Genomic DNA, 25031 nt, shown 5'->3' on the forward strand with positions numbered 1-25031 from the left:
GGGCGCGCGCACATACATTCACTGGGCTGGGGTGACCTGAGTGCCTTGGGGTGAGAGGCTAGGATTTGGCAAGGGCTGGAGAGGGAGAAGGACGTGGGGGACAAGTAGACCCTAGGATCACAGCTCAGGCTCAGTCCTCCTCCCACCGCCGCGTGCCCGCGCGCCGCGCCGCCCGGCCAGGGAGCCCGCCTTTCACTTTCGCATCTGCGTAGGTGTCTGCCCGGGCGGGCGCGAGGGCGCGGGGGCGCGCGGGGAGGCGCGGGGGCGCGCGACGGGGGAGGGTTGCAGCCGCTCTCCCCTTTCTGGGCCCGCAGCGCTCCGGGCGGCCGCTATGGAAGCGCGGGGTCGCTAGCGGTCGCTTCCCACGCGCCCTGGTGCGCAGACACCCCGGCCCGCCTGGTGCACCCCCCCCCCCACGGTGGGGGTAGGGCAGCGACCCAAGAGCTGTCTCACTGGGTGGGCAGTGGAGGAGCAGGAAAGAAACTTTTCCCTCCTGGCCCACTCTTGGTCTTCCAGTCCTCTGCTCCCTATCCGGTGGCACCTGCACCTGAAGCCAGACGCCAGGTCAGGGCGGACTTTGGGGACCGGCGAAGAGAAGCATTCAGGGTGCGTGCACTGGGGTTCCGTTTTCCCTTGGCCTTCTTGCTGTCAGAGGCTGGGGTTCCGACGACCGCCACCAGCACCCCTGTCTCCCACCAGCGGGTGGCAGGACCTCTGGACAGCCTCATACTGCTAGTGAGGGTGTGACCGAGGAGGGGGCCACGGCGCCGAGGGCTCCCCCTGCGGCTGCCCCCACAAACACACACACACACACACACACACACACACACACACACACACACACAAGACGCTCTGTTGCCTGAGCTGTCACCGGCCACCCCAGCCCTGGGAGGGGGCGCGGAGAGCCCCGCTTCCCCGCTGCAGGCGCGGGAGCTTACCGCTGGACTGGCGGGCTCCCGGGACCTCCACAGTCACTGCCGGGCGAACCAGCAGCCCGGGAGACCCGCCGGCCCCAAGCCCGGCCGCCACTTCTGGGGACCGGCGGGTGCTCGCAGCCCCCTCGGCGCAATTTAGTGCCGCCAGCTCGCCAGCTTTCTGGCTCGCCGCCTCCAAGAGGGTATCTGCACAGTCGCTCTATTACTGTACCCACCGTCAGTAGGGCGACTGCCAAGATTGCTATCCTCTCCATCCTGATTGCCGATCAGCCGGTATTGGACTTGCTGTTGGCGGCGGCAGCGGCGGAGGCGGCGGGAGTCTCGCTGGCCCCCTCCCCCGCCCCAGCCTCCCTACCATGTCCTAGAAAAGGTGAGTGCAGCGACTGTCACTTTGCACCGACAGTGGTGGGAGGGGGCCGAGGAACGCAAGGGAGGTCCCGGGGTGCCAGGGCCAGTGCAGAGGGGAAGCGGGTAGGCTCAAGGAGGTGGGCTGCGGGCAGTAGACCAGGTGCCCGCCAGGCCGGCCCGGGACAAGGGTGCTGGGAGGCTGGCAAGCGCGCGGAGGCTGCTCCGCGCCGTTCTAACCTAGATTTTGCAAGGAGCTTCGATCCAGGGCAAAACCAGCTCTCCCTAAAGGAGGTAAAAACTTAGTAAAAAGAGCCGGGTCCATTTCTTTAATAATGAATACCCACACTGGCTGAGTTGCAGCCACTGCTGCTTGGCGAGCCCGGGCCGCCGGGTCCGGAACTCCCCTAGCTCCAGCTCGCCACCCGCGCGCGGCCCCGGGTGTGATAGATGCTGAGAGTGCTCTCCCAGCGCGCGTGACAGCTACCCTCCCGGGAAAGTTGGGACACTCGGCGGGGGATTCATGTGTGTAAGGGCTCCAGGGCCAGCTCTACGCCGGGGACTGTTGGGCACCGGAGTCCCAACCAGCTTGCCGGCTCCGCTGCAGTTTCTTTTGCCTCTGGGGAGTGTCCTGCTGGAGTGACTGAGACTTCCAGTCTCCTTGGGCTTGGGATCCGGGATCCTGAGGCTTAACTAACTGTAAGGAAAGGAGGGGCCTTTGGGCACAAGATGCCCTCCTCCTTCTGGGGCTTCAGCTCCTGGGGAGTGAGGGAGAGCCTGAAGCTGCACAGCTGCCACCGGCGGCCTGCGGGTCGCCAAGGGCCAGGGGGCCAGATTTAGGTGTGTATGTCACTGGAGCTGACTGCCAGCCAGCAGGGAAGTCCAAAGACTAGCCTCAAACCAGTCTAAAAGTCCTTAGAAATTAAAGTTAAGGAGTCCATCTTTCGGCTTAGCAAGTGCAGTGTTTGGATGGACGGGAGGGAAATCAGGGTTTGGGCGAAGGAAAGGGGTCGAAATTTCTTCGCGCAGACAAACGATCCTTAAAAATAGTTTTAGGGTCTCCCCTCATCCAGTATACCTGCCCCAAATATGTGCACCCCTTTCACACATTATAAAGTGAATATCCTCGATAGTAAGCTTTCTTGCATATTGAACTAGTGGAAAAAACCCAGGACTAAAGTAGTATACGTACAGTAACAAAATTATCAGGCGCCTCAGCTCTTGACCCTGGCACTTTTTTTTTTTTTTTTTTTTTTTTTTTTGGCAGGGGGGGGGGTGGAAGGAAGGCTGTGTTTAAAGGGGTTTGGCTGCACTGAAAGCACCCGCTTTTCCTGCGTGGTTAAAACAAGGAAACTGAAATCGAGTGGGAACGAGATCCTCTGGCTCTCCGACAGCGGAGATTAAGGCTGCTCGGCGGGAAGGTAACTCTGAGAACGAGAGGGGGCCGGGAGCCGAGCTTCAGGGGTCCCGGGGACGCCCACCCGAGCAGTCCTAGGCCTGAGGACGCTGTGGGAGACGCGGGTGTGCACCGCTGCGGCTCACCTGGCGCTGCAGGTGGAGAGAGCTAGGGCTCACCAGCTAGGCTGCTCTAGCGTCACCATGCTTTCCCCTTCTCTCCAGATTGCTGTGGTCGCCAGGGGGTGGGGGGCCGACAGTTGTGTAGGTAAGAAGTTTGGGGCGAAGGAGCAGAGTGGGCTAAAGGGTAGCTTGTGCAGGGGTTGCCCGGTCGTGGCCACCTCCGGGAACCAGGAGAACTCGCCGCCTCTGCGGCTTTAAGGAAGCTGCGGAGTCCAGGCTGTGTCGCAGCAACTTTGTATCAGTCATGTCGCCCGCCTGGTGACTGACAGCCCCTGTTGCCCAATGAGAAGCGCGCCTGGCCCACACAGCGTGGAGCCTTGTTTCCCTCTTGGCCAATAGAAATGGCTCCAGCGGGCGGGACAGCGACCTGAACTTTCTGGACATGTGACCCGGTTTAAAAGGGCCGGCTTTCCACTCCCCCCTCGGGACTTTCGCCCGCCCCCTCCTCTTGGCCCGCCCCGGCCCTGCCCCTGACCCCTCCCCTCAGCTCCTGCGCACCCGGGGTGTCATTGGGCCCGGGAGAAGAGAGCCAACTTCAGGCTGCTCAGAGGAAGCCTGTGTGTGCAAGTCACCTGGGCGCCAGCGCTGCTGTCTCGGGCTCTCCCGCTGCAGGGAGAGCGGCACTCGCTGGCCTGGATGTGGTTGGATGTAGGGGGGGCTCCGCAGCAGGGGTGTCGTGGAGGTGGCAAGCACTGCAACAGGTAGACGGCGAGAGGACGACCCTGGCCAAGGCAGGTGTGTAGGGGTGCGCAGTGGGGCGTCTCTGGTCCAGCCCGGTGTGCGACCGTGGCAAGGGTGGCTTGCACTTTGCAGGGAGAAGCCGCTGCGTAATCCGGAGGCACAATCAGTATGGTTCTGTGTGCTTGTTGTTTTGTTTTGGTTTTTCATCCCCCACACCCTCCCCACCCCCCACCCCCGGCTGGCTGAGGACTATTTTGGGAAAGTTTGGCCACTTTGGATAAATGCCCTCTAAAGAGCGGCTTTTAACCGCCTTTGGCAGTGGGCGGTCTACCACCCTCCCCTTTCCCCAAAAATGAATTTCAGATCGTTTGGCTCTTGCAAATTTTAAAGGACGTTTGAATAATGTTTCTTTCATCTATCAATTGAGGAAGCTCCCCAGTCTGAGTGGGAGGTGTAGCCGATAAGGGCAGTTGAAGGAGCTAGATCACCATAGATCTTGTATGAACGAGGTCTGGAAAATCTTGCTTTCCCAGTTCCTTTATATTTGGGGAAACTCTAGGGGATTCTTAAGACAGGGACAGACAAGGGATGAAGCTACTTTGGGTGGCATCCTTTTCCAGATGGGTTTTAGATACATGGCTTTTCCTGCTGAATTTTTAAAAGACGAGGTTTAAATCATAATGCTTCATCATACCATCTGCTTTATTTATTTATCATATCATAGTTCGGAAAACTTTTGCTAGCAGAAGAGTTATTAAGGCCGCTGAGTTTTAAAGACACCAAGCTGCATCTTAACATCGCGGGTCTTCACTCTGTAGGTACTGTTATTGGTGATATTTACATAGTAATGATAACAGCATTCTCCATCTGTGTAGTCCTCCCTTGGAGCTTTAATTCCATGTTTGACATCATGGCATGCTACCTACCATGTGTGTCATGAAATACTTTCGGAAGTTTAGGAGAGACTGAAGCTAAAGCAAAGCTTTTTCTTTTATGGAAAGCTTTTTCCTTAAAGGAAGAGAGAGAGACAGGGCGGAGGGTGGGGGTGGGGGGGGAGAGAAAGAGAGAGAGAGAGAGAGAGAGAGAGAGAGAGAGAGAGAGAGAGAGAGAGAGAGCTCTGATGCGGCTCATTGGGTCAAGCCAGTGAGCAGAACTCATGTGTGCTTGGCTCTAACTGGTTCTCCCACTCTCTTAGGTGACCTTGGCAGGTTTATCCTTCATCTATAAGAGGGGAAGGTAGCAGTCCTGAAGAGCAGAGCAACTCAAACTAGTTTACTGAAGTTATCTGCCTTCTAATGCAGCCCTCAAGGGTGGGTCTCTACTGTACCACTCCAGGACAGTAACATAGCTGGGGAGAAGGGGGAAGATGCAGATATGTTTTGAGGAGCATTAAAAGTGAAAGTTTTCAGAAAAGATACAAATTCCCAAGAATCTTTAATAATTCCTGGGGAAAATAGAAACTACTTTCTTATGGAATAGGGCAATTTAACAGACTATGAAACAAAGTTTTAAACTGTGTTTCCTTTGTGCTAATAGTATTTAAGGAAATATATTATACATAATATATAATAGTATTTAATTATTTATATATATATATATATAATTCTAAGCTTTAGAGAGATTTGTAGACCTAGCACATGGCTCATTTAGGACAATAGTGGCAAGTGCCCCTCAGGATATTAGTGAGTCCTTTGCACACATACATGTAAACATGAGCACATGCATGTGTACACACACACATACATATAAAGCCTGTTGGTGCTTTCCCTTATCTATGTGGTTATTTTTGTGTTTCTTTTGCACGAAAATAAAGGTTCCCAATGGCCCAAGCGTCTCTGCTACAGTGTTTCTGAGAAGCTTAGAGGCCTGTTTTTCCCTAAGCTAGGCACTCATGGAACTCCCTGCTTTCTTTTATACTTAGATAACAGAAACCTTTCCCTTTACCCTCAGGATAAAGTTTTATGAGGATCATACTCATCAAGCTGTATTTTTAGTATTCATTGTTAAGTTCAGGTTGACTGAAGTACTCTTCAAAGCCATGGTCATTATGTCAATTCTAAAATGCCAGCCCCAGTTTCCTGGACAACACAGGAAATAAATTTCTAACCTAACTCATTTGTTTATTAAAAAAATACTAAAATAATAACCGAGGAGAACTCACCATAAAATATTTCAGTAATCCTATTTTTAAAGCATCTGATCTTAAAAACAGTGTTTACAGGGAAATCGTTCACGTGCCAGTTGTTGCCCACCCTTCTGGGTTGGTTGCCAACCGTCTCTGTTTCCTTTGAGAGGTAGGTGAGGGGACAGATGAAGATACCTTGAACAAAGCCAATTTAGATTCTAGCAAAGCGTCTGGCAAATTCTTCACCATATTCCTGTCAATAATTCTGTGAAATGCAGTTGCCTTTAGGAGAATGTTTTGGGAGTCCAGGGTTTGGAGAACCAGGACTTCAGAAGTTGATATCAGCCGTCTGATGTTAGCTGATAAGCTGCTTCCCTGTAGAGAAACTGTGGCTGGTGCCCACTGCTTCCAGGAAGGATTCTACTGTGAGCTTTAAGGAGGTTTATAGACCTGGCATATGGCTCATTTAGACAATAGTGACAAGAGCCCCCTCGGGAAATTAGTAGGTCCTCTCAACAACAACGTGTACAGAGATAAATTATTTTAGGGGGTGCTGGATTAAAAGCACACTACTTTCTCCATTTTAAAATCTTCCAGGGCTTTTGAAATCCAGATTTTTCATGGTGAGACCTCATAGAAAGCAGTGTTCAGCTATCCCAGAAGAGAGTTGGGCTGGTGAAGATCTGGAGAAGGGTCTACGTGAGGATCCCCTTCAGACTCAGGGTGGACAGCCCTGTTGCTTAGGATGGAGGGGAGGTTGGAGGCTACAGCTGGGAGAGTTGGAGGAGGTTCCTGTGGAAGCCTTCTAATGAGGAAACAAAAGGGCCACTTCCCTTGAAGGCCTTTGGGGAGCTCATGGTACAGGAGAGGCATATGAGTTTGGTGATGTAGAGTAGGATTCGTATACACGACTTCTCTTCTGAGCACACATAGTTCTTGTGAAGGTTAATAGATTTGAACCAGAAACACATATATCTTAGCTGTATACATCAATCTTTGGAAGGGAAAGAACAGAATAGTCTCTGTACAATCAAGCAGCAGCATGTAAAAATATTCACTGTATCTTCAAATATATTGCTCTGACTAAATGAGTCTTCAGAAGAGTAAAGAATATCCACTATTAACAATGATTTTGGTCCTAGTTCATGTATGTGTGTGTGTGCAGACACGCACATGTGCCTGTGCGTGGGTGTGTGTGTGTGTGTTTCAACTTTTACTGTTTTTTTTGTCCATATTTACCTTTCTTGGCTGAAATTACCAGATTACTACCTCAATCTTTCTGATTTGATTTATTTTCTACTTTTTAGAAATTGATTTTTGATTAAGAATTAATAGAATAATGTTCTTTAAGTGAAAGCATACTACATAATTGGTAGGTTTTTAAGGTTCACAAATGGAGTATCGATTATAGTATAGTAGTTAAACATTTTATTTGCATTTTACTGTCCATCTGGGACACAGTGGTAAATCTGATAGTTTCTAACTACTCATAATTTAAAATCTACTGTAGAATACCGAGAAGTCAGGGGCAATTGTGATACTCTGGCAATTTGTGCCTTACATTTCATTATAGAGGCTTGTGATATGTAGTACCAATTATTTCGTTAAGTACTTATATTGTTTTGCAATGTTAATTTAAATTCTGTAGTAAAAGACTTCCTGGTCCTTTTTTTTTTATATAAGCAGAGGGTTGGGGAGAAGGGGCTGGAGGTAAAGCAGAGAAAGGCTAGGAGGCCTGTAGTAGGCTTCATAGATCAAGAACTATAAACTTGGCAGGACATATAGATTTGAAAATATACGCAGGTGTGATTTTTAATACTAAGAAGTACAGATAAGATTTTTCTGGACTGAATTAATTTTTGTCAAATATTTTTCTACAGTGATCTGTTTTCTTTAGAGCAGTTGTCCAGGGATGATTTTGGTTTATAGGGACATTTGGTAATCTGCAGAGTTTTTTTTTTTTTTTTTTTTAGGGTAGATCCTACTTAACATATTCCAGTACATAGCGCAGCCTCCTCAATAAACAAAATTATCTGCCTGCACGTGTCCTTAAGACCCAGGTTGAGAAACGCTGGTAAACAGAGAGAGCTGAGGTCAAATTCCAGCTCTTGCACATAGCTGTGTGGTCAGTGCAGCAGTCTCTCGCTTACATTGTTTCTTCACAGATTTTTGCTTTTGTGTATAGGTTGGTTTGTAAGGTTAAATAATATATCAGAAAGGCTTGTAATAGTGTGTTGAATTATATAGCATACAATAATTATGTGTACATAGTCTATTGTATCTGTTCATGAGCTAAATTTATCAATTAGAGCAGATGGAAATGAATGTATATTGACAGCATTCCCATGGGCTCCTTGAAAATGGAAATTAGGCCTGGTTGGGTTTTTTTGGTTTTTTGGTTTTTTTTTTTTTTTGGTTGTTATTTTGTTTTTTTCACTTGTTGTCTTATTGGTTTTAGGGGGTTTGTTTTACTACAGATTCATGTAGCAAGTGCTAAGGACACATTTCTGAGTCAATGCTTAAATGATCAGGGAGCCCTTCATCAGCTTCCTCCATTCGTGGTTGATAGTAAAATGTTGGACTACTCAAACAGAGGTGTTGCTAGGCCAGGGAGCTTGTTAAAATTGTTTCCTGACAAGAAAGAGGCAAATGCTGCTGACCTGCCTGGCAAGAGCTCTGATCCATCCTCCAAGTCAGACTATATATACTCATACTTTACAGAAGTGACATTACACTAATTAAATTCACATCATTAATATAAGAAATTATATGTATATATATTAAAATATATAAAATTAAGAAAGTCTAACATTCTTAAAAACAGCTGTTCAGTGACTTTTCCTATGACTATTCCTTTGGGAAGCACATATTTGGAAACACAACGTTAATTGCATTTTCCTATCATTTATAATAAGGCCATGTATTTGGTGGTGTGGAAGGCAGCTTTCATATGATCCAAAGTTTCCCAAGACTTTGGATCATAAAGTTGGTTGTTAGTTTGTTTTGTTTTCGTGTATAACAGAGCTCTATTATGGGTGAAAGCTTTGAGCAAGGAAGAAACCCACACTCTTGCATAGAAGTGGAACCCAAGAAAAGGCTGCCCAAGTTAGTTTTATCTATCTATCTATCTATCTATCTATCTATCTATCTATCTATCTATCTACCTACCTACCTACCTACCTATCTATCCATCCATCCAACTATCTATCTATCTATCCATTTATTTATTTATTTGGTTTTTGTTATTGTTATTTTGCCGCCATGCTTTTGGCTTTGTCTAGTCACCTATATTCTCCTTGGACTACCATATCAATCCCTAGGGTTATACTGAACATTATTTAATATTCAAGAATGTTACCATTTGTAAATGTTCTTTACAAACTGTCAAGGCTCTATTATAGTGGGTTTTATTGAGACACAAAATTGCACTTGGTTCTTCTGGATTCTAAAGAAGTTAGAAGTGATATTCTGTTTGGGTGATATATTATGTCAGTACCCAAGAAGGTATATTTTAATGTAGCTAAAGATATTGTTTATCTTAAGTCGAATATAAATTGTAGCTCAATAGGTACAATTTTAGACTGCCTTAGCGTAATACTGTTGTTACTGACTCTAACAATTGAATATAAATCTGTTTGTTAGCTATGGAAACCAAAGGCTACCACAGTCTCCCTGAAGGCCTAGATATGGAAAGGCGCTGGAGTCAAGTGTCTCAGACCTTGGAGCGTTCTTCTCTTGGACCTGCAGAGAGGACCAATGAGAACAGCTACATGGAGATTGTCAATGTCAGCTGCGTTTCCGGTGCTACTCCGAACAACAGTACTCAAGGAAGCAGCAAAGAAAAACACGAATTACTCCCTTGTCTTCAGCAAGACAATAGTCGGTCTGGGATTTTGCCATCAGATATTAAAACTGAGCTGGAATCCAAGGAACTTTCAGCCACGGTGGCTGAGTCCATGGGTTTATACATGGATTCTGTGAGAGATGCCGAGTACACTTACGATCAGCAAAACCAACAAGGAAGCCTGAGCCCGGCAAAGATTTATCAAAACATGGAGCAGCTGGTGAAGTTTTACAAAGAGAATGGTCACAGGTCCTCCACACTGAGTGCTATAAGCAGGCCTTTAAGGTCATTCATGCCTGACTCTGGGGCCTCCATGAATGGTGGGGCCTTGCGTGCCATCGTTAAGAGCCCAATCATCTGTCATGAGAAGAGCCCCTCTGTTTGCAGCCCGCTGAACATGCCGTCTTCAGTATGCAGCCCCGTGGGCATCAACTCCATGTCCTCCTCCACAGCTAGCTTTGGCAGTTTCCCAGTGCACAGTCCCATCACTCAAGGAACCTCACTGACATGCTCCCCCAGTGTTGAAAATAGAGGCTCAAGGTCACACAGCCCCGCACATGCGAGCAACGTGGGCTCTCCTCTTTCAAGTCCATTAAGCAGCATGAAATCCCCAATTTCCAGCCCTCCAAGTCACTGCAGTGTAAAATCTCCAGTATCCAGTCCAAACAACGTCCCTCTACGCTCCTCTGTGTCCAGCCCGGCAAATCTTAACAATTCAAGGTGCTCTGTTTCCAGCCCTTCCAACACCAACAATAGATCTACACTCTCCAGCCCGACAGCCAGCACAGTGGGGTCCATCGGCAGCCCCATCAGCAATGCCTTCAGCTATACCACTTCAGGCGCTTCGGCTGGAGCCGGTGCCATCCAGGATATGGTTCCCAGTCCAGACACCCACGAGAAAGGTGCTCACGACGTTCCTTTCCCTAAGACAGAGGAGGTCGAGAAGGCCATTTCCAATGGTGTGACTGGTCAGCTCAACATTGTCCAGTACATAAAACCAGAACCAGATGGGGCTTTCAGCAGTTCCTGCCTAGGAGGAAACAACAAAATCAACCCCAGTTCTCCGTTCTCTGTACCAATAAAGCAAGAGTCAAGCAAGCACTCATGTTCAGGCGCCTCTTTTAAAGGGAACCCCACAGTCAACCCATTTCCATTCATGGATGGCTCGTACTTTTCTTTTATGGATGATAAAGACTATTATTCCCTATCAGGAATCTTAGGACCACCTGTGCCCGGCTTTGATGGTAGCTGTGAAGGCAGTGCATTCCCGGGGGGGATTAAGCAAGAACCAGATGATGGGAGCTATTACCCTGAAACCAGCATCCCATCATCTGCCATCATTGGTGTGAATTCAGGTGGACAGTCCTTTCACTACCGGATTGGTGCTCAAGGTACAATATCTTTATCACGGTCATCTAGAGACCAATCTTTCCAACACTTGAGTTCCTTTCCACCTGTCAATACATTAGTGGAGTCATGGAAACCACACGGTGACCTGTCATCTAGGAGAAGTGATGGGTATCCAGTCCTAGAGTACATTCCAGAAAACGTGTCAAGGTAAGTTGATTTGTTTTGTAATCCTTTCTCTCCTATCCCCTTTCTTACTGCCCCTCCCTGCCCCATCTCTGAAAATCATGGCTTTGTAAATTGGTATAGCCTGTCTTTATCTTTGTGATGGAGAAATTGAGAGACATTTCAAAGTATCACTGTTTAACTTTTGTTTAAGGTTGGTCATTTTGTGCTCTTCCTTGGATTATTGATATAGCACTATTTTTTGAAGTAGAGGGACAAAATATTCTTAAGATCTTCTAGAAGATGTTTGTGTTGACTTTGAAGAAACACACACATAGGCATCTCCCTGTTGTCTCTTTTAGGTGCTTGGAAAATGTTTATTTTGTACTATCAGTTCCTATATTTATGTTAGCAGGCTAGTGTTCATCCCCCCCCCTTTTCTGTTTGCTAGTTCACAGAGACTGTATTGAATTACTTCCTCATGGCCTTAGTCTCCTTTTTATGTTAAATTCTTTAGTAACTACTTCAATAGTTGTGAAAAATAGAACAGAACCACAAAGCTGTTACCTACATGCTTCCTTCTGTCACTATTTTAAAGGAAAGCCGTGTTGGGGGTGGGGGTGGGGGGTTGGTAAGGCTAATTAGATGAAAGTTGTGGTTTCCTGTTCAAATAAATTATTTCCTTAGCTGTGAAGACCTTTACAGACTTAGCCATCTAAAAGCACTTAGTGGACAATCTTACTTTTTTATGTTGGAAATGAAATATGTCACCAGAGTTATGAATTGATTCATTTATAGTTTATGAGATCTACAAGCACATATACTCTGTTTACTGTAAAATATGTCCTGGCTTTCCTTGATGTAGAGACTGTGTTAGCTATGTTTAGAAAAACAAGGAAGAGGTTTTAGATGTGAGTGTAAAGGGTGGTTCTTATTTATGCAATGAGTACTTGCATTGGACTTTGCTTCAATTCTGGTTTTATTACATGGATGTGATAAGTGGGCCTTTTGTAGAATATATAAACTATAACTTTTCTGACTACAGTTTATTCCTTTGGAATCTAAGGACATATGGGTATTTCCCTTCATTTCCTTAAACCTTTATTTTGTGAAAAATATATCCATTTTATTAACAGACTATAGGACATATCTACAGTCTTATATCTTTTACTGTTTTCTTTTTCAAACACAAAGCAAAAAACTTTTGGTTTAAGGGTTCTTCTCCTTATCAGTGGCTCAAACCTTTCTCTCCTTACTTTTATAGAAGTAAATGTTCCATAAAGAAGACATTCTTAACAGTTGTTCATGGCACAGAATGCCATATTCCACCATTGAGTCTCAGTCCCCTCCTGATTACCCGGGAACCCATATCCTTAGGCATATATATCACGGGTATCAGCACTCAGCCTGTTATTATGCACATTCCAAGTGTTTGCTTCCTCCTGTAAATACAGCAAACGGGAATCCTCTCTGCTTGTGCCTTTGCTGGCTTTGCGTCAATTGAGATTAGGCCTTTCACATCTCATTGGAAAATATCTAGTGTTGCTTGCTGTCCTGTAGATTGAGAAGTCTTTACAACTTTCTCTGGTGAAGGTCACCCTGTTTGTTTTGCTCAAGTATCAATGGGTACATAGGCTGTTTTCTAGATTTTGGTATACACAACATAATAATTTTATGCATGTTTCATCACTCGTCTCTTTCTTTGTCTCTTTTTAGACAAAGTCTGATTTTTCCATTTTTTTCACTTATGATGATAATATCCCATCTCAAGGAATGTTGGGTAAATTAAAGAATCGATGCTTGTGATAAATCAAAGCCATGTACATTGCCTCTGGTTCTTATCCCTCCTCTCAGGAAAACATATTTTAAAAATTTCAGAGTAGGATAGGGGATTTCCAAGACCTTCCCAAGGAGGTTCATGAATTCATACATCAGGAGTGCAGGATGGAGCAATGGGTATTCACGTAATGATGTGTGAGTGGCTTGGGCCTGGTTCAGTCTGCACTGTAACTATTCAGCATCCATCATTGCCATGACAGCACTCAGTCAAAACCGGACGGTTTTGCCGAGATCCCAAAGAATCATGCTGCAAGGATCCTAACACACCAGGAAAGCATCCTTCCTGTTTCTAAGAAATTCATGTGAGGTTATACTTTGTCTTTTCACATTCATGGAACAAATCATTAGTCTATGTTGATGCAGGAGTTGATATGAAAATCTGGCTCTCATATAAAAAGAAGACAATAGACTTGCCATGAAAAAAATGGCCAACTTCTTCACCAAAGTTTATCATTTGGAGAAATAAAGTTATTTTTCACAAACTTATGTTTATATTAGTATTTAATAGTTTTCCATGAGTTAAATAGCCATTTCTGCTTATAATTTAATTTTGTTATAATTTACATAAACAAGGGTTTTAATTTAATTATTCTTTTGAATCTTTGGTACATTTTTGTTTTGAGATCTGTATGCTATCTAACCAAGCCTTTAGGCTCACTGATTTCAGCCTCCCTCACAGATGCTGAGGAAGCAGGCACCACCAGGCTTCCCTGCTCCTACTTGTTAATCATAAGAACGGAGGTGCTGCTAACATAGAAGCTGATCATCGCTGGTCTGCCCCACTGTTCTCCACAAGTTTTGAAACTTGAAAGGCGATGCAGTTTGTATCAGTCTACTGAGTACTGTCTGGAAAGAGTATCTTATTCAAGTAAGAAAAATGACTAGATTCTTTCTTTAGGCTGACAGAAAAGAGGACTAGCCATGATGTGCGGGTTGTCTTCCCTGTGTGGGCATTCTGAGGGAGCACTGACTAAAGTCATTGCTTTGTTAATCATTCCCAGGGAAGGGGTTGAGTTCCAAGTTGTAAAGTAAATTATGACAAAGCGAAATGTAAAGCCCTCAGGTGGACACTGGACCTGGTGTGTCATGTGGGTTAGAGTTTCCTGTCAGCCTCAGTGCAAACAAAGCTGTGACCCCCGGTGAGTCACCATCTCTCCAGGCCTCAGTGTCTTTGTTTGAAAGTGAAGGAGTTAAACATGATTCTCTGTGGAGTCTGCGCAGTAACAGGATAGAGACTTCCTTTAGAGTCTCAGAAGGGTTTCTCTTGATACAATGTCAATCTGATCTCTAATAGTTTTGTTTTACACACACATCTCTCTAACTATATCCTTATCTGGGTGAAAAAAATCTTTGCCATGTCAGAGTGAGCATAGGTGGGGGTGACCTTTCATTGAAAAGTTGAGACTTTTTTGGGTCCTGTTTTTTAATCCAATATTTCCTTTTATAAAACTCAACACCTGCTATGAATTCCTTGTTCTTTTTATTTGCATTATTCCTGGCTCACGCCGGTCATTCTGTTGACACAACACTGGCTGTTTATGGCGATAACCATAGTCACTTTGATAGTCTCATAATGCAGTGCTAACATTGACTTAGACTTTTGAATATAAAGTCCACTGTTTCAAAGGGCATAGACTTGTGGTTTCCAATACAAGCGATTAAGTACTTACCATACTCTGTAGTTTTCTTCATAACAGAAGAGAAATTTTCAGTACACGTCAGGTCATTGCTTTTGTCAATCATCCTTGGCTTTTTTTTTTTTAATTTAAATTTACTTTGTCGGATGACATAAAAGCCTCAGAATTCAAGAAGTTTGTGCCAAGTTTTTCCCTATGAGTAAACTTTCCAGATAAGCTGCAGAGATGTAAGAAACTACATGCTGAGAACTACAGAAACAGAGAGGATTTGGTGGAGGCGTGCTGTGTGTGTGAACAGCGGTGGCCACTACTGGAAACGTATGCAGCCTTGCCTGGGACCTTGGGACTGAAAACATGCAGCATGCTGTCCCTTATTTGTCTCATGGTGTTTTGACTTTGAACATGGCTAACATATCTATATGTCTCATACTGTTTTGACTTTGAACATGGCTAACATATCACTATGTCACATACTGTTTTGACTTTGAAGATGGCTAACATATCTACAATTTCTCTTGGCGAGTTTTTAAAAAACTGTTGTTGAGGTGACTTTCAAATGAGACTTGCTTCTCCTGAAAGTGCAGTTACTTTCATTTATATATGTTGCTTCTGGAGAGTCTGTTGATCATTTTACTGGGAAAACAAACCAATATAAAACAAAACAAGTGTTCTATCATGTACAAAGCACTGTGACAATATATTTCTGTTAAGTCTTGCTTCTCACATTACAAATGTCTCAGATTTAAATCCCAGCACATCCGCCGTTTCACACTTAAACATGCTCTATTAAGTGTGTCATGCTTAGATATGAATATTGAACTAAAATCCATAGCTACAGTTAGAGTAGTTAAGCAATTTCACCTTAAGGTAGTTTTCAACCTTGTGATCCATTGGAACCAGGGCCTGGAGATTTATCACTTCTAGATTTGAAGTCTTTTGCTGTATTGAAATTCTGGGTGTGCCCAGCCTCGCCTGTCCTTACATGACAAAGTAAGGACAGATGTTATATCTCTGCCATAATTCCAGGGCAACATTAAGCTTCCCTCAGTGTTTTGATGCCTTTATATTTTGCATCCTAAATAATACCCTTTCTGGCTTTCAGATGTTGCTTTTTGTTTCCCATTGCTCATCTGGCAAAAAAAAAAAAAAAAAAAAAAAAGTTCAATCTTGCTGCTACTAAATATTGTATCCTTTTTCTTTTACTTTCTAAACTCAAGTATAGAAAAAAATTATGCTTCTTGATAATGCTTAAATATGCATATTAACTTGGATGAACTGATCCAAAACTTATTAATGGAAACCAAGGAAATTTTTGAGAAGAACAGTGCAGTCAGTAGACAGTGTTCTCAAGAGACATATCTTTATTCTAAACCTGAGGGCTTCTGGTTTGAAGCTTGTAAGTTGTAGGCTTCACTTTAGGTTTACGAATTTTATTTTGTTCTTTGTGAAGTTAGCATGTAATTCCAAATCAACATTTGTTACTTAAGTGACTAGAAATAAGTACTAGAAACAGCCAGATTTAGGACTGTTCATGGTATGGCCAAAGCCCAGATTTCTAAGTTGAGAGGGTATGTATTTAGTTGTAGAAAGAAAAGACTCTATTCAAGGAAGGATATGGGCTAAGTAGACAATGAATGGAACTACGAAAAAGTCAATGCCTGGGGTAACGAGGCTCAGATAGCCACAGTCTTGATTTGTAAGCTTGGCCATGACTTAACCATTGAGAAGGATCACAGTGCTGAGTGGCTTCACCTCATGTCTTAGTTATTATTGAGAGAAATCTCTACAAAATTGCAGTATGAGATAGAGTGAAAGATAGTTGTAAGGGGCAGAGTTGGCTGGGTATTCGGGCTGAGGGAGATGGTGTGGCCTAACCCGGGAAATGGAGAGTTGAAGGAGACCGTCAGAGTAAGTATTTTTCACTTATTCTTAGAAAATTTGTAAGAAGTGGATACTTACCCATGTGGGGAATTCTGGAGCTGAGCAGATCTAGCTGTGCTGCTGGGAAGGAGGAGTGAGTGGGTGGGGAGCAGAAGCCAGACACAGGTTATTTGGAACCAGAATGGAGTTGAACTTGAGAGTTAGAGTAAGGAGTTATTGCCCAATGTGGTATGTAAGGAAAAGTGTTCTAAATGCTGGGGCAGGCACAGCGAAGTAGGGTGCACTGCAGTGAATGTGGGCTGACCTTAGTTGTGTAGGAGCATGGAAGACTTTAAAGAAGTAATCACAGCCCTGTTGAAGAGTGGGGACTTGCCTCTCTGGAGCAAGATGGTCACCATAATGGAAAAAAGAGGGCAGGTTTGAAATATTACAAAATTATTTTGTGTATGTGCATATGCTGTGTGGAAAAACATTTTCTGGAGAGATATAACACGTGTGTACTCACCCCCAGATAGGGAACCAACAACAGATCAGATACCACCAAAGTCTAACTTTCTGAGCCATGAATTTTTTTCAACTGAATTTCAGAAGCAGAAACGACTCGAAAATAGATTCATCACCAAAGCCCATTCCAGGATGGGTGAGATGGCTCATGAAGCTGGGAACCTGGAGCGTTAGCACAGCCTGAGGGCAGCTCGTCTGTTTGAAGAGGGTCACTGAGGGTGCTGTGATTGGTCTAACTGTATTCCATGTAGCTTAGCTGGTCTTTTCTTCTTCCAGGCAACTGGTCTGGTCTTGGGGTCTTCTGTACAACTCAACTTTGCTTCACCTGATGGGGACTTTCAGCTTTTGTTGCTTACCCTGACAGGGCAGGGCCTAGTAAATATGGTCAGTTTCAGAAACTTCCTGAAGCTATTTTGAGTCGTTAACCATCCTGCTTAAAGGAGATTTCTGCAGGACGGACTGTTTCTAACTCTGAGGACAATGTTATACAACAGAATGTCTGTGTATGTGGACACCAGAGGTCAACCAAGAATGCCATTCCTCACGCACCATCCACTGTGTTTTTACAGACAGTCTCTTAGTGCTCAAAGCTTCACATCTTACAGTAGATTCACAGGGCAGCAAGCCTCAGGGATCAACTCCCTCCACGTCCTAGGTCCTAAGATTACAAGTCAGTGCCACTGTGCCAAGCTTTTTTATTTTTAACATGAGTTCTTTGGATCAAATTCGATCCCTAATGCTTGCACCATTGTAAGCCCCTCGAGGTACTGGCCAGGTCCCGCCTCCAGACTACTCTTAAAGGCCTTAATGGCTGTTTCCAGCCCCTCCAAAGGCAAACAGCCAAGTTCTGCCCTCCAGAGGGGGGAAAAAAAACAAGACAAGGCAAGAGAATCCTATCAAACACTTAGATCAAAATCCTACCAATCCCTGGGCTTGCCCCAAGATCAGGCCACCCTGGAAAGTTCTCTCCTCTCTCACAAGAAACTGTAACAGCCAAGGCAGCCACCCTCTTGTGTCTTTTCCAATAAATCTCTTGGGTGAGGTTTGTTGTATGGAATGACTTTGGTGTATAAGATGGCTCCTGACTGCCAGGATACCTTTCTCTTCAGAGCTGCAGCACTTACGTGCACAGTACGTATTTTACCTTCTGTGCTCCAAAATTGAATCTTGTATAAAAAAAAAATATTTCAGAATTATAAAAATTTGCCCAAGAAGTCTATCAAAAAGAACACCTGAAAATAAGAACTGTCTCTGTACAACTCGCACTACTACCATCAAAACCGAGAAATGGTTACTTACAAATTGCCAGCATTTACCTGCAGACCTCATTATGTTTTTACCAGATGTCCCAATGATGACTCTTTCAAGAAAATGACCTAGTTCAGAACTTAGTGCTATGATAACTGGTCATATCTCTTCTTCTCTCTTGGTCTGGGATAGTGACCCAGTCTTTTCTAAGTTATATGACCTTTAAAAATTGTATTTATTGATTTTGTAGGTATGTGATTTGAATCATGTCTGTTGAGAAATTAGAATAAGCCATATCTATATGCAGAATATTTATCACCTTTTTAAAGGCAAAACACCTAAGTTTCTTCTCCCTTTCTTTCTAGTATGTACGGTACACAGTCAAAATGGATAGCCAAGCACCCTATGTCAACAGCACACAGGAACATCTTCTCAGATATGAATCTTTAAGGCAGAACCTGATGACCCACCTCTTTCCCATCCTACACTCTCCAGCCTCTGGGAGCCAATAGTCTATTCTCAACATCCATGACAATTGCACTTAGATTCCACATATGAGTGAGCTCATTTGATAGTGGCCTTTCAGAGCCTATCTTTCTTTACTCAACCAAATATCTCCAGCTCCATTTATGTTGTCCCAATGACTGACAGTATGCTGCTTTTTGTAGCTGAAGCCTTTACATTGTGTATACATACTATATTATTCATCTACCTGTCTATTGAGTTGATGAACACTTAAGCTGCTGCCTTTTCTTGTCTGTCATGCACAGGGCTCAAATGAACACAGGAGTGGAGATGACTCTTCAACATACTGGGCTTGTTCTCTTTGTGTGTATCCAGGATTGGGGTTGCTGGATCCTATGCCAGCAGCTGTTTGTGTTTGTCTGTTTTTTTAGGTTTTGCTTGGTTTGGTTTTTTTTTCATTGTTGATATTGTTTTGTTTTGTTTTTAAGAAAACCCAGTAGTCCTTTCTGTAATGGCTATAAAATTCAAGGGTGCAATTTCATACATCCTTGCCCATAGCTTTTGATAATAGTTATTCTTACATGGTGATTTAAATGTGTATTTTTCTAGTGTTGTTTAATATTTTTCGCATACCTCTTGGCTATCTAATCTCCTCTTTTACGAAATATTTTCTTGGATCTATTGGTTAGTTTTTTCTTTTATTTTTCAGATTATAAGTATATCATTTTTGCTATCTTTTAAAAGTTTTATATTGCCTTATGTGGTCTGGAAACCTTTAAACCTTTCAGAAATGTAGTCAGGAAACTTTCCTTCACATTCTATAGGGTTTTTCTCTTTACTTGGATGAATTTTTCTTAGCCAAGTGAAAGCATTTTAAGCCCATTTGTCTAGGTTTGCTTTAGTAGAGTATTTTTTTTTTTTTTTTTTTTTGCACAGAGGCCCTGCCTGTCCCTGTGGCCACCAGTGTTTTCCTTGGTAGTTTTATTGTGGTTAGTTAGATCCTGGGGATGCAGAAGTAAGCCTGCACCCTTGGGGCTGTGTCTGTGAAGAGCCTGTGGTTCTGACTCTCCTGCCTACTGTACACTTAGGACTCTCAACTTTAGGTTCTATCTTCCAGGCTTTCCCTGGTAAAGTGATGACTATTCTTTAAAAATTAGGTCTTCTATTAAAAAAATTAAAAGTCCTTCAAAGGCATCAAAACATTTCATTCTTTCTCAAACTCTGATTACTCACTTTAAAAAATTTGCATGGCATCATTGCTTCTTAATTGATGCCATAGATTCTAGCCTGTTCGATAGTTCAGACTGGTACTGAAAACACAGAGGAGCCCATTATAGCCGGTCTCTATATCCCTTTGCCATAAGTCCATCATTCTTTGAGCATTTTTGTTGTCTTGCTTTCAGTCCATCTTGCACTTTCTTGTTCTGATCTTGGAATTAACTATCTCACTGAGGAGTACACCACCCTGAAGATGTTCTTTCTCTGATTGTAGCTCTACTCCACATTCTGGAACATAAGTACACACACACACACACACACACACAAACACATACACACAAGGACACACAGACACATGGATACAGACACTGACACCTGGGTCCTGTCTCCCTTGCTTAAATGCCATTACCTTGTATGACACCTCATACAGAGATGCACATCTCTTTCTGCTTGGACTCCTCATCCATATTGGGTATCAGAGCTCCATTCTAGACTACCATGGATAGCCATCACTTCCTTCCACTAGGAATAGTAGTCCTATTTTGTCGTTGACTTGAGGAACAAATTGTTAAAAAAAAAAGGAAGAATATAGTGTCTAAACATACAGCAAAAAAAATGCTATGAGTATGTCATGAATATCGTGCACAATGAAGAGAAACGGAAAAGTTCAGGGGCTGGAGAGATAGCTCAGTGGTTAATTAAGAGTGCTTGCTGCCCTGCCAGGAGACCCGAGTTCTGTTTTCAGAAACCCACATTTCAAGGCTCACAACCACTTGTAACTTGACCTTGAAAATATCTAATACTCTCTTCTGGCCACCACTCACACTCAGCCACATGATATTCATTTGTACATATACACATTTAAAAAAAAAAAAACAGAAATGGTCAATCTAGAAGAACTGGCTTAGAGAAGTGATGGTGCCTCGGTGTGGTTGTTTGAATAAGAATGGCCCCATATGCTCAAAGACTGAATGCTTTGTGACCAGGGAATGGAGCTATTAGGAGGTGTGGCTTTACTGGAGGAAGGGAGTCCCTCTGGGTGAGCTTTATGGTTTCAAATGCTCAAGCCAGGCCCAGTGGCGCTCGCTCTCTCTCTCTCTCTCTCTCTCTCTCTCTCTCTCTCTCTCTCTCTCTCTCTCTCCCTCTCCCTCTCTCTCCTTGCTCTCAGAGGATCCAGAAGTCTTAACTCTCAACTACCTCTCCAGCACCATGTCTGCCTGCCTGCCTGCCTGCCACCATGCTTCTTGCTATGCTGATAATGGACTAAACCTCTGAAACTGTAAGCAAGCTCCAATTAGATGGTGTCTCTTCACAGCAGTAGAACATTGACTAAAATACTTTATTACTTGAGTTTTTTTAATACTAGCATTTCTTCTGATTGTGGATGGCTTATATGGGTGTTGAACAGACTGTGTGAAGGCCTCTTTGGAGAAGTATCTACTGTGAATGTCATGATGGATGCATTCGGCTAGGAACTTGAAATGAACCCCTAATATGAGCACCATATCATAATAAGGGAGATGGAAATTATTTAGAATAGCACAGAATTGATACATGAATGCCAAAGCTAAGAATTGTTGTTAACCTTGGAAGCAAGGAGAAGAGTTTTTTAAGATTATAAACCCAACCCATCATGGCTATAGATCCCAAGGTCAATGTCCAGAGAAATTACATGTGTTTTCCATGACCATACATGGTAGTTAGTTACAAGCTGTGGTAGAATCCCGTCCTCTGTCTCTCTGTTGCCTTATACTTCTCTGTCAGGAGGAGATATTGGCGCCATAGACTAGCAATCAGGTCTACAGGTCCTGATGGGAGGAGATAATGGCGCCACAGACTAGAAATCAGGTCTACAGGTCCTGAAAAATGAGCTGGGGACAGGAGTTTGCCAGGCGTTTTGAGGAGGAACTCCTTAGAGTGGTGGAATTGGGAGTCAGGTCGTGATCAAAGGAGAAGCAATGTAGAGAAGAAATATGAGATGCTAATGTCCTCCAGACATCTGTTTGGGTGACAAAGGTCAAACGAATGGGGGAGGGGAGAGATAATAATACAAAGAAGCAGTCAGAGCAGACTTGGGGTGTGATTCTGCAAGGTCGACTGAAAAAGGCAATGGGGCTGTCTGGGATTAAAAAGGTGGGAGGAGAGTGGACAGGAGAGCAGATGGTAAGGGAAGGTGAGGGCAGGAAGTAGCCTGTAGTAGGCCTCGGCCACCAAATGCTTAACTTGCAGATAGGACCTATTTTACAAATACAGAAACAGAGAGAGGATACATGCTTAGCCCAATGCCACCCAACTAAGGTAAATGGGAAACAACACTGATGGTTGAAAGAGAAGAAACAGGTAGCCTGGTGGAGGTTTTAAAGATGTAAGTCAGTTGTGTGACCAAGATAAATCTTCTTCTGGCTTCTCATTAAAAGGAAAATAAAGTACAAAAATTGAGGGTCTTAGTTTCTTAGACCCAAACTGTTGAATTTCTCGGTTTCTTTCTTGTCTCTTGCCTGCCCTGAACTCTCTGTGACTCCAAGGGTCTAACTCCATCTGCTGTTTATAGGGCCTCTACTAAAATTTCTCTGCCTCCAGATTTTTGTTTCTTTCTGTTCACTAAGGTTCAGTTCAGATGTCATCACCCACAGTGTCCCCCTCCCAGCCATTTTATTCTAAGGGGCAACCCAGTGTCCTCCAGGTGCACACCATGGGAGAAGACTCATTACATTCTGTCTAACTAGGGCTGTGCCTAGAATGTAAGCCTTGGGGTCAGCAGGACCCAACTGTGTCCAGAGCACTTGGTGGAGGTAGAGTGAGGGACTGAGCTCCCTAGCAGACAGACTTGAGGTGGGTATGTGTACAGAATCACTAGGTAAATAGCGGTGATGTTTATATAGTTGTGAAATTATTGTCAAATGACACTGTAAATTCTATACGTTAGCTTAAAAAAATTGTAGCATCTATCAGCACATTTTAGAGATGTTCATAGAATAATTGAGAATGTGGTTTTGTTTTTCTCGTTTCATACAAAAGAGTAATTTGTAATTACGTTTTCTGAGCTAATTGGTAACATATGCCCTTGGAAGGTTCCTTAAAAAAAATCAAACAGAAAAATTATTCTTTGGCTATGACATTCTGTATGTTTTTCTGGACGTGCAATTATTTACCAGCAACTAATCAAGATGCATAGCATTTGCCTAACCCCCCCCCCCAAGTCCCCTCCTGTGGTCCCCTTTCACTAACCCCCTCCCTCATTCCCAAGCCTTAGTGACCCTCATGTGCACCTTGGATTTATTCTGGAATTTCTTATATGAATACATTGTATTTGCAACATTTCCAGTCCTTCCTCTCTCATTCCAACTTCTCCCATCTCCAACCCCTTCAACTTCATAATCTCTTTGATAACTATCACCATTAAGCATGCATACACACGTGTTCTCTCTCTCTCTCTCTCTCTCTCTCTCTCTCTCTCTCTCTCTCTCTCTCTCACACACACACACACACGCGTGTGCGCCGTGCACCACACATAAACTATATACCAAGTCCATTTAGTGTTGTCCTGTGTTTAGAGTTGACCAGTTTGGACTGGATTCCTTATTAGGGAATTGGCGCTTCTTGCAGTAAAACCTGACTTGTATTGACAAGTGACAGGTGTGGTCATTGTGCAGACCTTGTTCACACAACCATATTGTTGAGATTTCGTGGATGCAGAGACCTTGTCATGTCTCTCACAGTGGGTATCCTGGTGTTGTCTCTTACTGCCTTTCTACCCCTTCTTCTGCAGTGTTCTCTGAGCCTTAGAGAAAGGGCTTGTGTTGGAGAGGTGCCAACTAGGAGTGAGTACGCCGTGGCTCCTTATTCTCTGTATTCCCATCAGTTGTGAATCTCTAGCCTTTGTCTGATGCAAAAGTAAGCTTCTTTAGTGATGTGAACTACATTTACCTGTGGGGAGGGGGATAAATACTTAGTATCCAGTTAGGAGATATATTTTTCTATTTAGAAAAATTACAGTAATAAGCTATCATCTTGGGTCTATGACCTTTTCATCCCTGGCTTCTTGGTCAAATTTACAGTACCACACATGTATCCCTTTCTACTGCATGGGCCTCAAGTCCACTCATACAGTTGTTGGCTACCCTGAGATATCTGTACCACTATTCTGTCACTTGGTTTATAGTCTCCTAGATTAGCAGATAAATGGGATAATGACTCGAGTAGCCTTTTGGATCTGGCTGGATTCACTTACAACGTGCTTGAAATCCAAGCATGCTATTCCGTGTATCAGTATTCACTTATTTTTATTACTGACTAATATTCCATTTATGGCTGAACCACATTCTGTTTTTCTATTTAGATGTCTCTGAGAATTTCAGTTCTTGCTGGTTTAATCTGCTACACATAAAAGATGGTTTAAATGCTGATATGCAAATCCTTATGTAGATGTATGTTTTTGTTTTTCTTTAGTATCCTAAAGCAGATTGGCTAGATTAGAAGGTATGTGCAACTTTAATTTTTATAAGTGATCAAATTGTTTTCAAAGTGGTTTTAACATTTTATATTCCAACCAGCAGTGCATAAAGCTTTTAGTCCACTACATCCTTGCCAACACTTGGGAAAGTGAAAGACTTTTGACTTCTGACATTATAATAACTGTATTCTTATTATGTCTTAATTGATGTCTTATTGTAGCCTAAACTGACAATACCTGACATGTAAATGATACTGCTTACCTGGTCATGTTTTATCATGCATGTGCCCATCTATCAAGCCTATTCATACTTGGACCCATTTTTATTAGGTTACTTTCTTTTTCTGCTTTTTTCTCCTTGTCTTTTCTTTCTTGAGTTTTGTTATCTGTGTTGTGAACTGTTTTATTACATTTTAATTTTGTGTATGCTTGAGCAGTGTGCATGTTCCCAAGCACACATGTAGAGAGCAAGGGATGATCTTCATGAGTCTGTTCTCTTCTTCCTTCATGTGAGTCCTAGGGATTGAACTCAGGTTGTTGGTTCAGTGGATAGCCATCCTTCCCTGTTGAGCCACGTTATCTGCCTAATCCATGTATTTTTTTTTCATTTCTTTTTTTTTAATTTTTAATATTTTTATTACATATTTTCCTCAGTTACATTTCCAATCCTATCCCAAAAGTCCCCCATAGCGCCCCCCACTTCCCTACCCACCCATTCCCATTCTTTTGGCCCTGGCATTCCCCTATATTGGGGCATATAAAGTTT

The 25031-nt window shown here is 43.6% G+C and overlaps 1 protein-coding gene across 4 annotated transcripts in view; it reads left to right on the forward strand.

Moving 5' to 3' along the window:
- The first annotated feature begins 315 nt into the window (after window positions 1-315).
- The window catches only part of Nr3c2 (nuclear receptor subfamily 3 group C member 2), a 342250-nt gene continuing 317534 nt past the window's right edge, over window positions 316-25031 (forward strand). Inside the window, exons 1-2 of one of the 4 annotated variants that reach the window (XM_029480834.1) lie at window positions 316-606; window positions 9307-11065. In XM_029480834.1, coding sequence (XP_029336694.1) covers window positions 9309-11065 — 1757 coding nt within the window. In that variant the 5' untranslated portion in view covers window positions 316-606; window positions 9307-9308. Of the gene's footprint in view, window positions 607-1222; window positions 1306-2626; window positions 2702-3371; window positions 3594-9306; window positions 11066-25031 lie in introns of those variants that run through there. The other 3 variants (XM_029480832.1, XM_029480833.1, XM_021169901.2) reach the window with 3 other exon arrangements.

The sequence above is a fragment of the Mus caroli genome, chromosome 8, assembly GCF_900094665.2.
Source record: "Mus caroli chromosome 8, CAROLI_EIJ_v1.1, whole genome shotgun sequence".
In the NCBI taxonomy this organism is placed as follows: Eukaryota; Metazoa; Chordata; class Mammalia; order Rodentia; family Muridae; genus Mus; species Mus caroli.